This window comes from Loxodonta africana, chromosome 1, assembly GCF_030014295.1.
Source record: "Loxodonta africana isolate mLoxAfr1 chromosome 1, mLoxAfr1.hap2, whole genome shotgun sequence".
Taxonomy (NCBI): Eukaryota; Metazoa; Chordata; class Mammalia; order Proboscidea; family Elephantidae; genus Loxodonta; species Loxodonta africana.
In genome coordinates this window covers 173,547,153-173,565,215 of record NC_087342.1, presented here as the reverse complement: position 1 = coordinate 173,565,215, position 18,063 = coordinate 173,547,153, and the positions used below count along the sequence as shown (strand labels likewise).

Here is an 18,063-nt window from a genome sequence, read left to right as displayed (position 1 = left end):
GTCTCTCTTACCTGTGTTTGTGAAGTTGGAGTTTTTTTTCCCAACTGTCATTTCAACATAAAACTTTAGAAGCCCTGATTAGTCATATCTCCTAGCTGCATGTGACCTGCTCACTAGACCAATGTACCTTCTTATCTTCACCTGAGATACACAGTGGATAAGACCATGGCCTCTGGAGCCAGAGTGCCTGAGTTCAAAAACCAAGACATACTAGATAAGTGACCTTGGAAAAATTACTTAAGCTCTAGGATCCATTGCCTTTTGCAAAATGAGAAAATAGGAATAGTTCCCACCTTACAATATTGTTAACAAGGGTTGAATGAGCTAAATGGAGTAAGGTGCTTGGCTCTTTGTAACTTCTCAATTAATATATGTTGTTGCTATTAATATGTATTACTATTGTTGGTCACTGATAAAAAAAATATTTTGGAGGACAGGATCAAGGATGGGCTCAGGTGCATGTTACTTAAAACATCCTGTCTTGTTGATTTTGAGACAATCAGTTTCAATTCTACTTAACTGTGCTATGATATTCTTTAATCTTAACCACAGGATATGAAGAGAAGCCTTTCAAAATATCATGTTGAAATATAGACACATTATGATAGTTCCTCCCAGAGAGAATTGGATAGAGTTAAGCGTGTATCAGTATCATTTTAAAAGCCTTTGAAAAATAGCCATGCCTTAACCTTCTCTGAAATGGGCAAGAAAGGACAAGAACTAAGCAGGCAAAGTCAGAGTACTATTTGGGGAGAAAGAAGGCTCAGATCCAAACACAATTTGAATTTTCACAAAAACGCCTTTTGGAGAAATGAGTGCATGGTGATAAGAAGGGTTTAAGCATATAAATAGACATTTATCAGGGCTGTTGGAAATCTTGCTGGGTGTCTGACAATTTGATATTGCTAATTTTGATGATACCATGACATTCCGACCTACAGATGCGCAAGGATACATGCTAAATATTTTCGGCAACAGCAGAAACAACTGAAAGAATTTACACTTAACTAGGGAATTTGAAATGGAATCACTAAACTTTCAGCTTTTCTTTTATTACCAAGTGTATGGCATACAGCAGTCACTCCCACCCTACTTTTGAATTTCTGCGTATCATTCTACTTAGCAGTCAATGCTAGCCATGAGTTTTACTCCAGATCAAGGATGGTGATGTTGACAATGCCACTGACCTGTGACAGCTGTCCTGATGTAGCTCTAGAAAAACCAGAACCAAACCAGTTGCTGTCCAGTCGATTCTGACTCATAGTGGCTCTGGGGGAGGAGAACTAGTAACCTACCATTCTGCACCTACTCTGTCAAGTCCAGGGATGGCTGATGCTTGTCATCTGATGCTATAAAAAAGACATTAAAGCCTAGCACCAGTTAATTACCCAGTCCTCATCATCACCAATCCAAGATGTTGGACCACTCCCTCTGTCCCATTCCATACTACACCTTAGGCTGCCTTTTGTGGGTGTTTTTCCCTTTCCTGGCTTCTCTTAATGATTATATGAATATAATTTCATCTGCACAAAAATGTGCAAGATAACCCAGTGGGATTTTCCCTGCCAGTACACTCCAAAAGATTCCCGCTTCAGAAATTGTTATGGATTGAATTGTGTCCTCCCAAAATATGTGTTGGTACCCTAACTCCTATACCTGTGGATGTAATCCCATTTGGGAATGAGTATCCTTTATTATGTTAATGAGGCCATATCAGTGTAAGGTGTGTCCTAAACCTATCTACTTCTGAGTTATGAAGAGAGAAGATTAGACACAGGAGGAAGCATATACAGAAGGAAAGACAAACTCTATCTGATGACAGCAGAGACAGATGAATCAACAAGCCCTAGAACTCCAAGGATTGCCAGCTACTAGAAGCTCAAATAGACAAGAAAGGACCTCCCCCTAGAGTCACATCCTGAATTTGGACTTCTAGCCTCCCAAAGAGAAGCTCTGGTTGCGCAGTGGTTAAGCTCTGGGCTGCTAACTGAAAGGTCAGATGTTTGAACCCTCCAGCTGTTCTGTGGTAGAAAGATGTGGCGGTCTGTTTCTATAAAGACTACAGCCTTGGAAACCCTGTGGGGGCAGTTCTACTCTGTCCTATAAGGTCACTGTGAGTTGGAATCAACTGGATGGCCACGGGTTTATGACATATATAAAAAGTTGCCATCAAGTCAATTCCGACTCATAGCAACCCTATAGGACAGAGTAGAACTTCCGTATAGGGTTTCCAAGGCTGTAATCTTCACAGAACCAGATTGCCACATCTCTCTCCTGAGGAGTAGTTGGTGGGTTCAAGCTGCTGACTTTTGGTTAGCAGCCAAGCGCTTAGCCACTTCATCACCAGGTCTCCTTAAATGTCATAAACTGAAACCCCTTGAGAAGAAGTAAATTGATTGCATGTGGGTGTAAAATAATTTGTACTTTTTACAGTTTAGTTTAATATTTTATTATAATTTTCTTACTCTGTAAGAACAATTTTTTTATTTTACAAATTTTTAAAAATGTATTTGGGGGGAGGCGGGGCCAAGATGGCGGACTAGGTGGACGCTACCGCGGATCCCTCTTGCAACAAAGACTCGGAAAAACAAGTGAATCGATCACATACATAACAATCTACGAACTCTGAACAACAAACACAGATTTAGAGACAGAGAACGAACAAATACGGGGAGGCAGCGATTGTTTTCAGAGCCTGGAGCCAGCTTACCAGTCAGGTGACCTTCGGCACCCGATTTGGGGCAGAGCCCGGGGGGCAGATGGCACAAACAAGGGGCCCAGCCCTAGCCCCCGAACTCATTCAGGGAGGGGCCCAGCCGGTTCGCATGGGCGGTGTGGCAGCGCAGCCGGTAGGAGAAGTCCCCGGGAGGCAGTGACTGGTCTTGGAGCGGGGAGAGCAGCGTCCCAGCCGGGGAGCCGTCCCGTCGGGATTTTGGCAGCGCGGCGCGGCAAAAGCACGGGGAGCAGCTCCATCCCCCTGAACTGACCCCGGGGGGGGGTCCAGCCGGTTCGCGCGGGCGGCGTGGTGGCGCAGCCCGTGGGAGAAGTCCCCGGGAGGCAGTGACTGGCCTTGGAGCGGGGAGAGCGGCGTCCCAGCCGGGACGCGTTGTTGCGGAGCAGGCGCGGGGAGCTGCTCCGCTCTCCTGAGCCGACCCCGGGGGAGGCCCAGCTGGTTCGCGGGAGCGGCGCGGCGACGCGGCTGGCGGGACGGGGAGTCCCCGGGAGGCAGCGACTGATTTTGGAGTCGGGAGTGCACCATCCCAGTAGGAGAGACTTAACCTTGGGCGTGGGGCTGACAGCGGAGGATCTGACCGTGACTCCAGCGGGCCAGACCCCCCAGGGGCAATCTCCACACAGCCAGCACACATAGGCGACACGCCCCGTGGAAATCTCAGATATAACAGTCATTCCAAGCAAGACAAGCAACTCTGGCTATATTCTGAGGTGCTACTCTCCTATCTCTCTGATCCCTCCCCCACCCTCCCAAGGCGGCTTCATTAACATCCGAATAGCCTGAGCCAGAGGGAGAACTCTGATAGGGATCTGACTGCATTTTTTTTTAGCAGATTTTCTGGAAAAACTAGTTTCCCAGTGATGGCTCGGAGACAGCAGTCCATATCAAATGACACAAACAAGCAGACCATGACAGCTTCTCCAACCCCCAAACAAAAGAATCAAAATCTTTCCCAAATGAAGATACAATCCTGGAATTATCAGATACAGAATATAAAAAACTAATTTACAGAATGCTTCAAGACATCACAAATGAAATAAGGCAAACTGCAGAAAAAGCCAAGGAACACACTGATAAAACTGTTGAAGAACTCAAAAAGATTATTCAAGAACATAGTGGAAAAATTAATAAGTCGCAAGAATCCACAGAGAGTCAACATATAGAAATCCAAAAGATTAACAATAAAATTACAGAATTAGACAACGCAATAGGAAGTCAGAGGAGCAGACTCGAGCAATTAGAATGCAGACTGGGACATCTGGAGGACCAGGGAATCAACACCAACATAGCTGAAAAAAAATCAGATAAAAGAATTAAAAAAAATCAAGAAACCCTAAGAATCATGTGGGACTCTATGAAGAAGGATAACTTGCGAGTGATTGGAGTCCCAGAACAGGGAGGGGGGACAAAAAACACAGAGAAAATAGTTGAAGAACTGACACAAAACTTCCCTGACATCATGAAAGACGAAAGGATATCTATCCAAGATGCTCATCGAACCCATTTAAGATTGATCCAAAAAGAAAAACACCAAGACATATTATCATCAAACTCACCAAAACCAAAGATAAACAGAAAATTTTAAAAGCAGCCAGGGAGAAAAGAAAGGTTTCCTTCAAGGGGGAATCAATAAGAATAAGTTCAGACTACTCAGCAGAAACCATGCAGGCAAGAAGGGAATGGGACGACATATACAGAACACTGAAGGAGAAAAACTGCCAGCCAAGGATCATATATCCAGCAAAACTCTCTCTGAAATATGAAGGCAAAATTAAGATATTTACAGACAAACACAAGTTTAGAGAATTTGCAAAAACCAAACCAAAGCTACAAGAAATACTAAAGGATATTGTTTGGTCAGAGAACCAATAATATCAGATATCAGCACAACACAAGGTCACAAAACAGAACGTCCTGATATCAACTCAAATAGGGAAATCACAAAAATAAACAAATTAAGATTAATTAAAAAAAAATACACATAACAGGGAATCATGGAAGTCAATAGGTAAAAGATCACAATAATCAAAAAGAGGGACTAAATACAGGAGGCATTGAACTGCCATATGGAGAGTGATACAAGGCGATATAGAACAATACAAGTTAGGTTTTTACTTAGAAAAATAGGGGTAAATAATAAGGTAACCACAAAAAGGTATAACAACTTTATAACTCAAGATAAAAGCCAAGAAAAACGTAACGACTCAACTAACATAAAGTCAAACACTACGAAAATGAGGATCTCACAATTTACTAAGAAAAACGCCTCAGCACAAAAAAGTATGTGGAAAAATGAAATTGTCAACAACACACATAAAAAGGCATCAAAATGACAGCACTAAAAACTTATTTATCTATAATTACACTGAATGTAAATGGACTAAATGCACCAATAAAGAGACAGAGAGTCACGGACTGGATAAAGAAACACGATCCATCTATATGCTGCCTACAAGAGACACACCTTAGACTTAGAGACACAAACAAACTAAAACTCAAAGGATGGAAAAAAATATATCAAGCAAACAATAAGCAAAAAAGAAGAGGAGTAGCAATATTAATTTCTGACAAAATAGACTTTAGACTTAAATCCACCACAAAGGATAAAGAAGGACACTATATAATGATAAAAGGGACAATTGATCAGGAAGACATAACCATATTAAATATTTATGCACCCAATGACAGGGCTGCAAGATACATAAATCAAATTTTAACAGAATTGAAAAGTGAGATAGATACCTCCACAATTATAGTAGGAGACTTCAACACACCACTTTCGGAGAAGGACAGGACATCCAGTAAGAAGCTCAATAGAGACACGGAAGACCTACTTACAACAATCAACCAACTTGACCTCATTGACTTATACAGAACTCTCCACCCAACTGCTGCAAAATATACTTTTTTTTCTAGTGCACATGGAACATTCTCTAGAATAGACCACATATTAGGTCATGAACCTTTGCAGAGTCCAAAACATCGAAATATTACAAAGCATCTTCTCAGACCACAAGGCAATAAAACTAGAAATCAATAACAGAAAAACTAGGGAAAAGAAATCAAATACCTGGAAACTGAACAATACCCTGCTGAAAAAAGACTGGGTTATAGAAGACATCAAGGAGGGAATAAGGAAATTCATGGAATGCAACGAGAATGAAAATACTTCCTATCAAAACCTCTGGGACACAGCAAAAGCAGTGCTCAGAGGCCAATTTATATCAATAAATGCACACATACAAAAAGAAGAAAGAGCCAAAATCAGAGAACTGTCCCTACAACTTGAACAAATAGAAAGTGAGCAACAAAAGAATCCATCAGGCACCAGAAGAAAACAAATAATAAAAATTAGAGCTGAACTAAATGAATTAGAGAACAGAAAAACAATTGAAAGAATTAACAAAGCCAAAAGCTGGTTCTTTGAAAAAATTAACAAAATTGATAAACCATTGGCTAGACTGACTAAAGAAATACAGGAAAGGAAACAAATAACCCGAATAAGAAACGAGAAGGACCACATCACAACAGAACCAAATGAAATTAAAAGAATCATTTCAGATTACTACGAAAAATTGTACTCTAACAAATTTGAAAACCTAGAAGAAATGGATGAATTCTTGGAAAAACACTACCTACCTAAACTAACACATTCAGAAGTAGAACAACTAAATAGACCCATAACAAAAAAAGAGATTGAAACGGTAATCAAAAAACTCCCAAGAAAAAAAGCCCTGGCCCGGACGGCTTCACTGCAGAGTTCTACCAAACTTTCAGAGAAGAGTTAAGACCACTACTACTGAAGGTATTTCAAAGCATAGAAAATGACGGAATACTACCCAACTCATTCTATGAAGCCACCATCTCCCTGATACCAAAACCAGGTAAAGACATTACAAAAAAAGAAAATTATAGGCCTATATCCCTCATGAACATAGATGCAAAAATCCTCAACAAAATTCTAGCCAATAGAATCCAACAACACATCAAAAAAATAATTCACCCTGATCAAGTGGGATTTATACCAGGTATGCAAGGCTGGTTTAATATCAGAAAAACCATTAATGTAATCCATCAGATAAATAAAACAAAAGACAAAAACCACATGATCTTATCAATTGATGCAGAAAAGGCATTTGACAAAGTCCAACACCCATTTATGATAAAAACTCTTACCAAATAGGAATTGAAGAAAAATTCCTCAACATAATAAAGGGCATCTATGCAAAGCCAACAGCCAATATCCCTCTAAATGGAGAGAACCTGAAAGCATTTCCCTTGAGAATGGGAACCAGACAAGGATGCCCTTTATCACCGCTCTTATTCAACATCGTACTTGAAGTCCTAGCCAGGGCAATTAGGCTAGACAAAGAAATAAAGTGTATCCAGATTGGCAAGGAGGAAGTAAAGTTATCACTATTTGCAGATGACATGATCTTATACACAGAAAACCCTAAGGAATCCTCCAGAAAACTACTGAAACTAATAGAAGAGTTTGGCAGAGTCTCAGGTTATAAAATAAACATACAAAAATCACTTGGATTCCTCTACATCAACAAAAAGAACACCGAAGAGGAAATAACCAAATCAATACCATTCACAGTAGCCCCCAAGAAGATAAAATACTTAGGAATAAATCTTACCAAGGATGTAAAAGACCTATACAAAGAAAACTACAAAGCTCTACTACAAGAAATTCAAAAGGACATACTTAAGTGGAAAAACATACCTTGCTCATGGATAGGAAGACTTAACATAGTAAAAATGTCTATTCTACCAAAAGCCATCTATACATATAACGCACTTCCAATCCAAATTCCAATGTCATATTTTAAGGGGATAGAGAAACAAATCACCAAGTTCATATGGAAGGGAAAGAAGCCCCGGATAAGCAAAGCATTACTGAAAAAGAAGAAGAAAGTGGAAGGCCTCACTCTACCTGATTTCAGAACCTATTATACAGCCACAGTAGTCAAAACAGCCTGGTACTGGTACAACAACAGGCACATAGACCAATGGAACAGAATTGAGAACCGAGATATAAATCCATCCACGTATGAGCAGCTGATATTTGACAAAGGACCAGTGTCAGTTAATTGGGGAAAAGATAGTCTTTTTAACAAATGGTGCTGGCATAACTGGATATCCATTTGCAAAAGAATGAAACAGGACCCATACCTCACACCATGCACAAAAACTAACTCCAGGTGGATCAAAGACCTAAACATAAAGACTAAAACAATAAAGATCATGGAAGAAAAAATAGGGACAACCCTAGGAGCCCTAATACAAGGCATAAACAGAATACAAAACATTACCAAAAATGATGAAGAGAAACCAGATAACTGGAAGCTCCTAAAAATCAAACACCTATGCTCATCTAAAGACTTCACCAAAAGAGTAAAAAGACCACCTACAGACTGGGAAAGAATTTTCAGCTATGACATCTCAGACCAGCGCCTGATCTCTAAAATCTACACGATCCTGTCAAAACTCAACCACAAAAAGACAAACAACCCAATCAAGAAGTGGGCAAAGGATATGAACACGCACTTCACTAAAGAAGATATTCAGGCAGCTAACAGATACATGAGAAAATGCTCTCGATCGTTAGCCATTAGAGAAATGCAAATTAAAACTACGATGAGATTCCATCTCACTCCAGCAAAAAAAAAAAAACAAGGCTGGCATTAATCCAAAAAACACAAAATAATAAATGTTGGAGAGGCTGCGGAGAGATTGGAACTCTTATATACTGCTGGTGGGAATGTAAAATGGTACAACCACTTTGGAAATCTATTTGGCGTTATCTTAAACAGTTAGAAATAGAACTACCATACAACCCAGAAATCCCACTCCTCGGAAAATACCCTAGAGATACAAGAGCCTTCACACAAACAGATATATGCACACCCATGTTTATTGCAGCTCTGTTTACAATAGCAAAAAGTTGGAAGCAACCAAGGTGTCCGTCAACGGATGAATGGGTAAATAAATTGTGGTATATTCACACAATGGAATACTACGCATCGATAAAGAACAGTGACGAGTCTGTGAAACATTTCATAACATGGAGGAACCTGGAAGGCATTATGCTGAGCGAAATTAGTCAGAGGCAAAAGGACAAATATTGTATAAGACCACTATTACAAGATCTTGAGAAATAGTAAAAACTGAGAAGAACACATCCTTTTGTGGTTACGAAGGGGGGAGGGAGGGAGGGAGGGAGGGAGAGGGTTTTTTATGGATTAATCAGTAGATAAGAACTGCTTTAGGTGAAGGGAAAGACAACACTCAATACATGGAAGGTCAGCTCAGTTGGACTGGACCAAAAGCAAAGAAGTTTCCGGGATAAAATGAATGCTTCAAAGGTCAGCGGAGCAAGCGCGGGGGTCTGGGGAACATGGTTTGAGGGGACTTCTAAGTCAATTGGCAACATAATTCTATTATGAAAACATTCTGCATCCCACTTTGAAATGTGGCGCCTGGGGTCTTAAATGCTAACAAGCGGCCATCTAAGATGCATCAATTGGTCTCAACCCACCTGGAGCAAAGGAAAATGAAGAACACCAAGGTCACACGACAACTAAGAGCCCAAGAGACAGAAAGGGCCACATGAACCAGAGACCTACATCATCCTGAGACCAGAAGAACTAGTTGGTGCCCGGCCACAATCGATGACTGCCCTGACAGGGAGCACAACAGAGAACTCCTGAGGGAGCAGGAGATCAGTGGGATGCAGACCTCAAATTCTCATAAAAAGACCATACTTAATGGTCTGACTGAGACTAGAGGAATCCCAGCGGCCATGGTCCCCAGACCTTCTGTTGGCACAGGACAGGAACCATCCCCGAAGACAACTCATCAGACATGAAAGGGACTGGTCAGCGGGGGGGAGAGAGATGCTGATGAAGAGTGAGCTAATTAAATCAGGTGGACACTTGAGAGTGTGTTGGCAACTCTTGTCTGGAGGGGGGATGGGAGGATAGAGAGAGAGGGAAGCTGGCAAAATTGTCACGAAAGGAGAGACTGAAAAGGCTGACTCAATAGGGGGAGAGCAAGTGGGAGTAGGGAGTAAGATGTATGTAAATTTATATGTGACAGACTGATTGGATTTGTAAACGTTCACTTGAAGCTTAATAAAAGTTAATTAAAAAAATGTATTTGGGGAAAATGCTGTTTAAAGTAAAACTAACTTATGAATTCAATTGTGTATATATTGCAGCTAAGTGAAGGAGAGACAATCAAGCCATTTGAAAGCCCAGAGAATCCAAGTTTTCCTGTAATCCATCGTCAGTATATTTATTTTTTATCTAGTAAGGAAAGTAAAGAAAAGTTTATGAAGAATCCAATCAAATATATTCGCCAGCCCAAACCCAAGCCAACGATGCCCATTAGGATTGCAGTCGTGGGGCCTCCAAAATCTGGAAAAACTACAGGTGAGGGTGTGTTTGCCTGTTTTCCTCAAGCATAAACTATTATGCTTGTGGATCCTTAAAATAGTGACAACCCTTGCCACTTCTCCAGGAAACCAACTATCAAAATGGACTCAAAAAGAGACAAAAACCCCCAAATACACCAGTAACACTGAAGAAAAGGCATTGAAAAGTATGACCCAATTCCTAAATATCCCAGAATCAAATGGTTTTAGAGGAAACTTATATTGAACTTTCAAAAAATTAAAAATTCAAAGAACAGTAGTATCTGTGTTTTTGAAAGCTTTTTTCAGAGCAGTGAAAAAGACAGTAAGCTCCCCAATTCATTTTTAGTTTATTTTTTATTAAGAAGTCTAGTCCATATAATCAAAAAGGTATAAGAGAATACAAGTTCATTTTTAAATTAACATAGCCCTGATACCAAAATCTAATGAAGGTAGTGCACGAAATTAAAACTTAACATCACTTATAAACACGGAATCAAATCTAAATAAAATATTAGAAAATCGATGATAGTATATTAAAATATATTTGCATAATAATTCTGTTAAAGGAATATATTGATATAACCAATTATGTTAATAGATTAAAGGATAAAAAGGGATGATTAATCATTGCTGGAAAAGGCATTTGATAAACTGTATCCGTGTAATGTTTGAATTTTGTATTACTTTAGACTGATTTTTTTTTTAAAAAAGGCAAATAATCTAACAATAGTTTGGTTGTAGTTTTTCAAGATGGCATGAGAACAACATGAACAGTGGTTGGTCGTGCAATGAGGATACAAGAGAAAGGACAAATAAACAAGCTATTTCAAAGGCAAAAAAACAATAGGATTTAATGACTGACTGAATAGAAAATGAAGAGAGATCATTTCAAAGATTAATTTGTCACCAGGAATAATAAGGGGAGTTTTGTTTTCCAGCTCTTCAGCTGAAAAGAGGAAAAATTTGTTTTGTCCATTTAAAATGTTTACCATGACAAAAGGGCCTTAATAGTTGTATTCTAAATGTTCAGAATTTCTAAAGTGTACATTTCTAAATATTTGTATTTCCCCAAGGAAAGCAGAACATAGACATTCAAAATAAAATCCCACATCCAGAGCAAAAGGTGAAAATAGAGACAGGGCAATCTGATTTCGCAATCTTTGTAGAAGTAAGAAGTTTTTTTTTTTTAATTAGATGTCACATTTTAAAAGCTTAATTATTTTTAGAACTTAAAAAATAGCGTTCCGATCCCAGAGTGTGTGGCAAAGCTGAGGTTAAGGGTCCTGTGGCTGTCATAGGGGGCTTCCCCTTTGGGTGCCCTGGACTGTGGTCCTGGGTCAGTCCACATTCTCCATGGGACAGGTTGGGCTCCCTTGCGTGTCCTCTGCCCACTGCTGTCTCCAGGCAATGCTCATAAACCACACATGACAGAGCATGACCACATTTAATAATCACTAGATGCCATTGCTTTGGGTCTCACTTAGGAGAAGCAGAAACCAATATGAGTCCTGTTTCAGCCAATGGCACTGTCTTTGTTATCTAGTGCTGCTGTAACAAATATCACAAGTGAATGGCTTTAAGAAACAGAAATTTATTTTCTCACAGTTTAGGAAACCAGAAATCTGGATTCAGGGTGGCAGCTCTAGAGGAAGACTTTTTCTCTCTGTCGACTTAGAGGAAGGTCCATGTCTATTTGAGCTGCTGCTCCTAGGCAATCTTCATGTTGCTTGGCAACTCTCTTCCCCCATCTCTGCTTCTTTGCCTTGCTTGTTTAATCTCTTTCATATCTCAAAAGAGATTGACTCAAGATACACTCTACACTAATCCTGCCTCACTAACATAAAGACAATCCATTCCCAAATGGGATTATAACTGCAGGCATAGAGGTTAGGATTTACATCACATATTTTGGGGGGACATAATTCAATCCATAACATGCATCATCTTTGTGACCTTGGACAAGTCATTCCATTTTAGTGGACTTCAATTGCTTCATCTATAAAATAGGAATTTCAGTATCTATTTCAGCCATCTGATGGAATAGTTGAAAATACCAAATAAGGTTACAGAAGAAAATTGGCCTCATAAGCTATAAAACACTATAAAAATGTCAGGCATGCCATTATAATTTTTTTTAAAGCATTTCTTAGAGGATTAACTGAGACCTAACTGCATAGGTCTACTACCCATCTGTCAGTTTGTCATACTGTGGTGGATCATGTGTTGCTGCGGCGCTGGAAGCTATACCACCAATATTTCAAATACCAGCAGGGTCATCCATGGCGGATGGATTTTAGCAGAGCTTCTAGACCAAGACAGACTAGGAAGAAAGGCCTAGCAATTATTTCAAAAAATTATCCAGTGAAAACCCTATGGATCACAACAGAGTATTGTCCAACAGATGGCATAGGACCAGGCAATGTTTTGTTGTATTGTATATGGGGTTCCCATGAGTCAGAGCTGACTATGCTATCCTGATTGTAGCACTGTGTATGTGAATGGGCAGACAAGTACAATCCACTGAAACAGGAATATTACATGGTTATTTTAGACATAATACCAAATATTAATAGTACATATACGATGCCTTGCAGTAATCTCAAAAATATTGCTACTTGGTGCAAAAGAAAACACTTAAATGTTGGTTTAGTTTTAAGAAAAAACTAGAGTTGGCTCATCAACCAGATCCATCAACCACGTACCTGAAGTGCTAATAATGACTGACCTTTGACAGCATTAATTCAGTAAAATGTAGTAATTTTAATTTTCAAAATTTCTTTGAGGAATGTAAAATTAGCTTACTGTTGCTATCATCAACTAGAGTCTGAAACTAAGGTTAACTGATGAATTTGTGAAATGAAATATTTTCAAAATGTTAATGTTTTTCAGTTGCTCAAAAAATTGCAAGCGAATGTGGCTTAAAGCGTGTATCAATAGGAGATGCTTTGCGTTATATATTAAACAACCAGCCAGGAACAGAGCTGGCCCTTATGTTAAATTGGCATCTTCATAAAGGAATGACAGCACCTGATGAACTGGCTATTCAAGCCTTAGAAATATGCCTGATGGACAGTGCATGCAATACTGCAGGGTAGGTAAGCCGGGTTGGGGCAGAGAGAGAGGAGCTAAATCTTTCAAAAAATTCGTTGCTAGGCAAAATTTTGGAAACTATGCGGTTTTAGAAATTTCATGCCAATATTTTAAAATCAAAGATCATTTTATGTATGTGCAGGTCAGTTCCATGCCCTTAAAACAATAGAATACAGAGTTTTTTGCTCTTGAAGGAACTCAGAGACAATTTCTCTGACTATGGATAGAAAACCAAAGCCAGGAAAATGTGTCCTCAAGAAGCTCCACAATTGGGTTGGGAATGGAGAGGTGAGATGGGAAAGGGCGAAGGCTTTTTTAAGTAGCTTGGCTGTTAAATGTCTGTTGTCATGACAGACTTTTAAGTGCCCAGCATCAGCCCTCCTGGGCAGGGTCTTGCAAGATAGCTCCAGCCCAGCTGCCACCTGCACCATCTACCTGGATTATGGCAGCCTCTTGCTCCACCATACAGTGGAAGTGCAGCTTGACCAACTACTGGCTCCTTTTTGTGGTCATCTTCTGCCATGGGCATCACCAGGCAAGAGGCAGACACTTGCCTGATCTTCATGTTTGCCCCCAAATGCCTGCAGACAGCTGTCAGGTTCTCCCAAGAACCCTCTGGCACTCTACTCTGGTAACAGTACAACAGACAGTGAAAATACTCAGTTCTCTACTAGATGCTCCCTTGGTGATCCCCTTCTTGGCCATTTTCTTCCCATACGAGGAAGAAAAGGGAAACACCACTTCTACGGAGCCCCATCAAATAACATTTCCTCAAATGAATTCCCAGACATCACATATAGGCTAAACTGGATGACAACCCTGGTCTGGTGTGGGGTCCTCTTAGTCTGTGTCAGCACCATCACTCATTGTCCTCAGCTTTGGGGCCTTAGCTGAACTCTGAGGCAATAGGAGAAGCCTGTTAAATATCTTTTTATTGAGTCACCAGTAACCACCCAGTTGCTCTTGAGTGCCCGAATAGAACTGTGCTCCGTAGTGATGTCCATAACTGCTTTTTTAGAGGTAGATTGCCAGGACTTTCTTCTGAGGCATCGCTGGCACTCAAGGCACCAACCTTTCTGTTAGCAGCCAATTTCATTAACCGTTTGCACCACCCAGGGACTCTTTATTGAGTCATCAAAAAAAAAAAAAAAATCCAAACCCATCGCCATCAAGTCAATTCCAACTCACAGTGACCCTATAGGACAAAGTATACCTTGCCTCTGTATGGTTTCCAAGGAGCAGCTGGTGGATTCAAACTGCCAACCTTTTGGTTAGCAGCCAAACACCTAACCACTGGGCCAGCAGGGCTCCTATTGAGTCACAGAGGGTTTTTAAAACACTGATCCCATAAATAATGACTGTTGTCCATCCTGCATTTGCCTAACTTTGAGGATCATTCAAGTGATCCTTTGCAGGACAAAGAAAATAAGCTTTTCTTAATTAAAAAAATAAAATAAAAATTTCCAAATGTACATAGTTTCACATGATATTCTACTTAAATTTTTTAAATGTCTCTTTAAGTGGTTATGATCTCTTTCTAACTTCTAAATTATATTTAAATAAAATTAGTTTTTTTTCTGGATTCTATTCACCGGTCTTCTGTCTTTGTGGGGGGATATCAAAGAATTAGCCTTTGGATTTGCTTATTATTTTGGCTTTTCTTTCTTCTGGTTTAATTTTATTTCCCATTATTTACTGAATTTGTTTTAACTTTTATTTCTTCTTATTTATCTTAGACCTTTTGTATTTTTTCTAACTTCTTGAATTGAATTCTTTGTGTATATATTATTTCCAGTTATGAGGACATTTACAAACTATGAATTTATCTCAGTGTATTCACCTTTCAGGACAGCTGTGATTTTAAGCCAATTGGTTTTGAGGTACGTTCTCAATGAATGAGTCAGAATCAACTCAACAGCAACGGGTTTGATTTTTTATTTTAATAGTCCATTGGTGTCGTTTGCATTTTCTTTTTTCCTCAAATAAAAATTTAGGACAGTGGGCTTTTAAACCTCAAAAAAATGAGAGTCTTATAAATTAATTTTTCATTTATTCCAAATTTTATTGTGCAGTGCTAGAGAAGGAAACCCTGGTGGCATAGTGGTTAAGTGCTATGGCTGCTAACCAAGTCCTCCAGGCGCTCCTTGGAAACTCTGTCGGGCAGTTCTACTCTGTCCTATAGGGTCACTATGAGTCGGAATCGACTCGACAGCAGTGCGTTTTGGGTGCTAGAGAAGAGTTCAGCTGCTAACCAAAAGGTCAGCAGTTCGAATCCTTCAGCCACTCCTTGGAAACCTCATGGAGCAGTTCTACTCTGTCCTGTAGGTTCCCTATGAGTTGGAATCAACTCCACAGCAATGGGTTTGTTTTTTTGGATGCTAGAGAATAGAACTTTAAGAATGTCTGCTTTTGGAATTTGAGATTTACTTAATGGTAGAACCTTACATACATATATATATATAAACCAAAAAAACCCAAACCCGTTGCCGTCAAGTCAATTCTGGGTCATAGCGACCCTATAGGACAGGGTCGAACTGTCCCACAGAGTTTCCAAGGAGTGGCTGGTGGATTCAAACTGCCGACCTTTTGGTTAGCAGCCAAGCTCTTAACCATAAAGCTGTTCCGCTGGTGGTGGAAAGGAATATTCTGTGTACAGTACATACAGTTACTTAGACATATCTTTAATTTTTACCCTGTCTCTTAAAAAAAAAAAAATTTTTTTTTTTCTCTTTTAGTTCTTCTGTTGTTTTGTTTGTTTGTTTTTTCTCATGATACCCCTGATGACAACCTGGCTGAATCTCAGTCTATTGCCCCTTAAAATTTTGTGGATATTACTTTATCGCCTTCTGTTTGCTAGTGTTCCAGGTGATAATATCTGAGTCACTAATTTTTTTTTTTTCCTTTAGAAATGAGCTATTAGGCTTATATGTGTGTGTTTGTATTTTATTTGAAAATTTAACCAGGTGTGGGTATCTTTTATTCATCTTCTGGGATGTTGAGAACCTTTTAAATCTTCAGGCTTATGTCTTTTTGTTCAACTCATGAAAATTCTGGTTCTCTGTATTAAAGAAACTGACACATGTGCACAAGAGATGTGAAAAAGGATACTCATGGAAGCACTGCTTATAATAAGAGATGAGAATTATTGTTAACTTTCCATCACATGGAAAATCAATAAACTGCTGTTTATTCTTTATACTGGAAAATTATTCTATAGTTTAAGTGAATGCTGATTGAAAAAACTTCCAAACGTGTATAAATGGAGTGATATTAATGTGAAATTGTAAACACTATAAACAATTCTATGTGTTGTTTATGGATACATATATATGTAAAAACAAGTATAAATACATGCTTGGGAATAACATATATCCGGATTAAATTGGTGATTACCTCTGGGCAGGTAGCAGTGTTCCTCCTTTACTGTTACTTTTGCCAAGAGACCTACATGCTTGAGCTGTCTCTTCACTTTAATACTCCTGAGCTCAACAGTTGCTCCCCAGACTACAGCCACTGGCCACACCCTGTGATTCTAGGTCACTGACCTAGAATCTGCTTATTTACCTAAGGTTGTTTTATATTAGGAAGCTCCTTGCCCTTCCCTGCCACTGATTTTTAATCAAGTTCTTTAACATTTCTAATTTCAGTTATGAGGGAGCAGAATTTGGAGTGTCACATTTTTTTTTCACCATAAAAGGCTCTCGGTGAGCCCAGAAGAACCAGGTAGTGCTCGGCTACCACTACCAATCGCTCTGACTTGGATCACAATAGAGGGTCCCGGACAGAGCTGGAGAAAAAATGTAGAACAAAATTCAAATTCACAATAAAGACCAGACTTACTGGTCTGATAGAGACTAGAGGAACCCTCTGAGACTAAGGGCCCCCAGACACCAGTCTAACTCAGAACTGAAGCCATTCCTGAAATTCACCTTTCAGCCAAAGATTAGACAGGCCTATTAAACAAACAATAACACGTGAGGAATGGGCTTCTTAGATCAATCAAGTATACAAGACCAAATGGGCAACACCTGCCTGAAAGCAAAGACACGAAGGCAGGAAAGGAGAGGGAAACTGGATAAATGGAAACGAGGAACGTGGGATGGAAAAGGGAAGAGTGCTGACACATTGTGGAGATTGCAACCAATGTCACAAAAGAAAAAAAGTGTATAAATTTATGAATGAGAAAGTAATTTGCTCTGTAAACTTTCACCAAAGAGTGTGCGAGCGCTTGCGCGTGTGAGCTCGCACGCACACACACAAAGGCTCTAGGACTTATGCAAACTGTGTTATCTCCTCCCTGGTACTCAGCTTTGCATATAGGGATCTCAGTGAGAGCAACCCTGGTTGAGTCTCAAAGGTTTTATCACACCTTAACACTAGACAGAGCCTGGCAATGAGTCCATCATCACAACTACTGTGCTGACCGATCTCACTGAGGGTCTTTCTCGCTCTCATTGACCCTCTACTTCACCAAACATGATGTTCTTCTCCAGCCATTGAATCCTCCTGACATGTCGAAAGCAAGCAAGTCAGACACTGTTCTACTGTGATCCATAAGGTTTTCATTGGCTGATTTTCAGAAGTAGATCATGAAACCATTTGTCCTAGCCTGTCTTAATCTGGAAGCTCTGCTGAAAGCTGTCCACCATGGGTGAATCTGCTGATATTTCTCCATATTAAAAAACAATAACACCCCCATACATTTTCTCTATTAGACTGGTCTAGCTATGTTAGTTTACAGTCCCCTTTTCCCATGAACCTTAGGAGTAGTGCCTAGGGACTTAACTGGAGAGCTTGGAGGGAGGGCATCCTGTGA

The 18,063-nt window shown here is 39.7% G+C and overlaps 1 protein-coding gene across 1 annotated transcript in view; it reads left to right on the top strand.

Moving 5' to 3' along the window:
* The window catches only part of AK9 (adenylate kinase 9), a 171,428-nt gene that overhangs the window by 138,285 nt on the left and 15,080 nt on the right, over positions 1–18,063 (top strand). The window contains exons 33-34 of the mRNA XM_064294766.1: positions 9,960–10,173; positions 13,047–13,248. Of these exons, the coding sequence (XP_064150836.1) occupies positions 9,960–10,173; positions 13,047–13,248 (416 nt within the window). The remainder of the gene's footprint in view (positions 1–9,959; positions 10,174–13,046; positions 13,249–18,063) is intronic.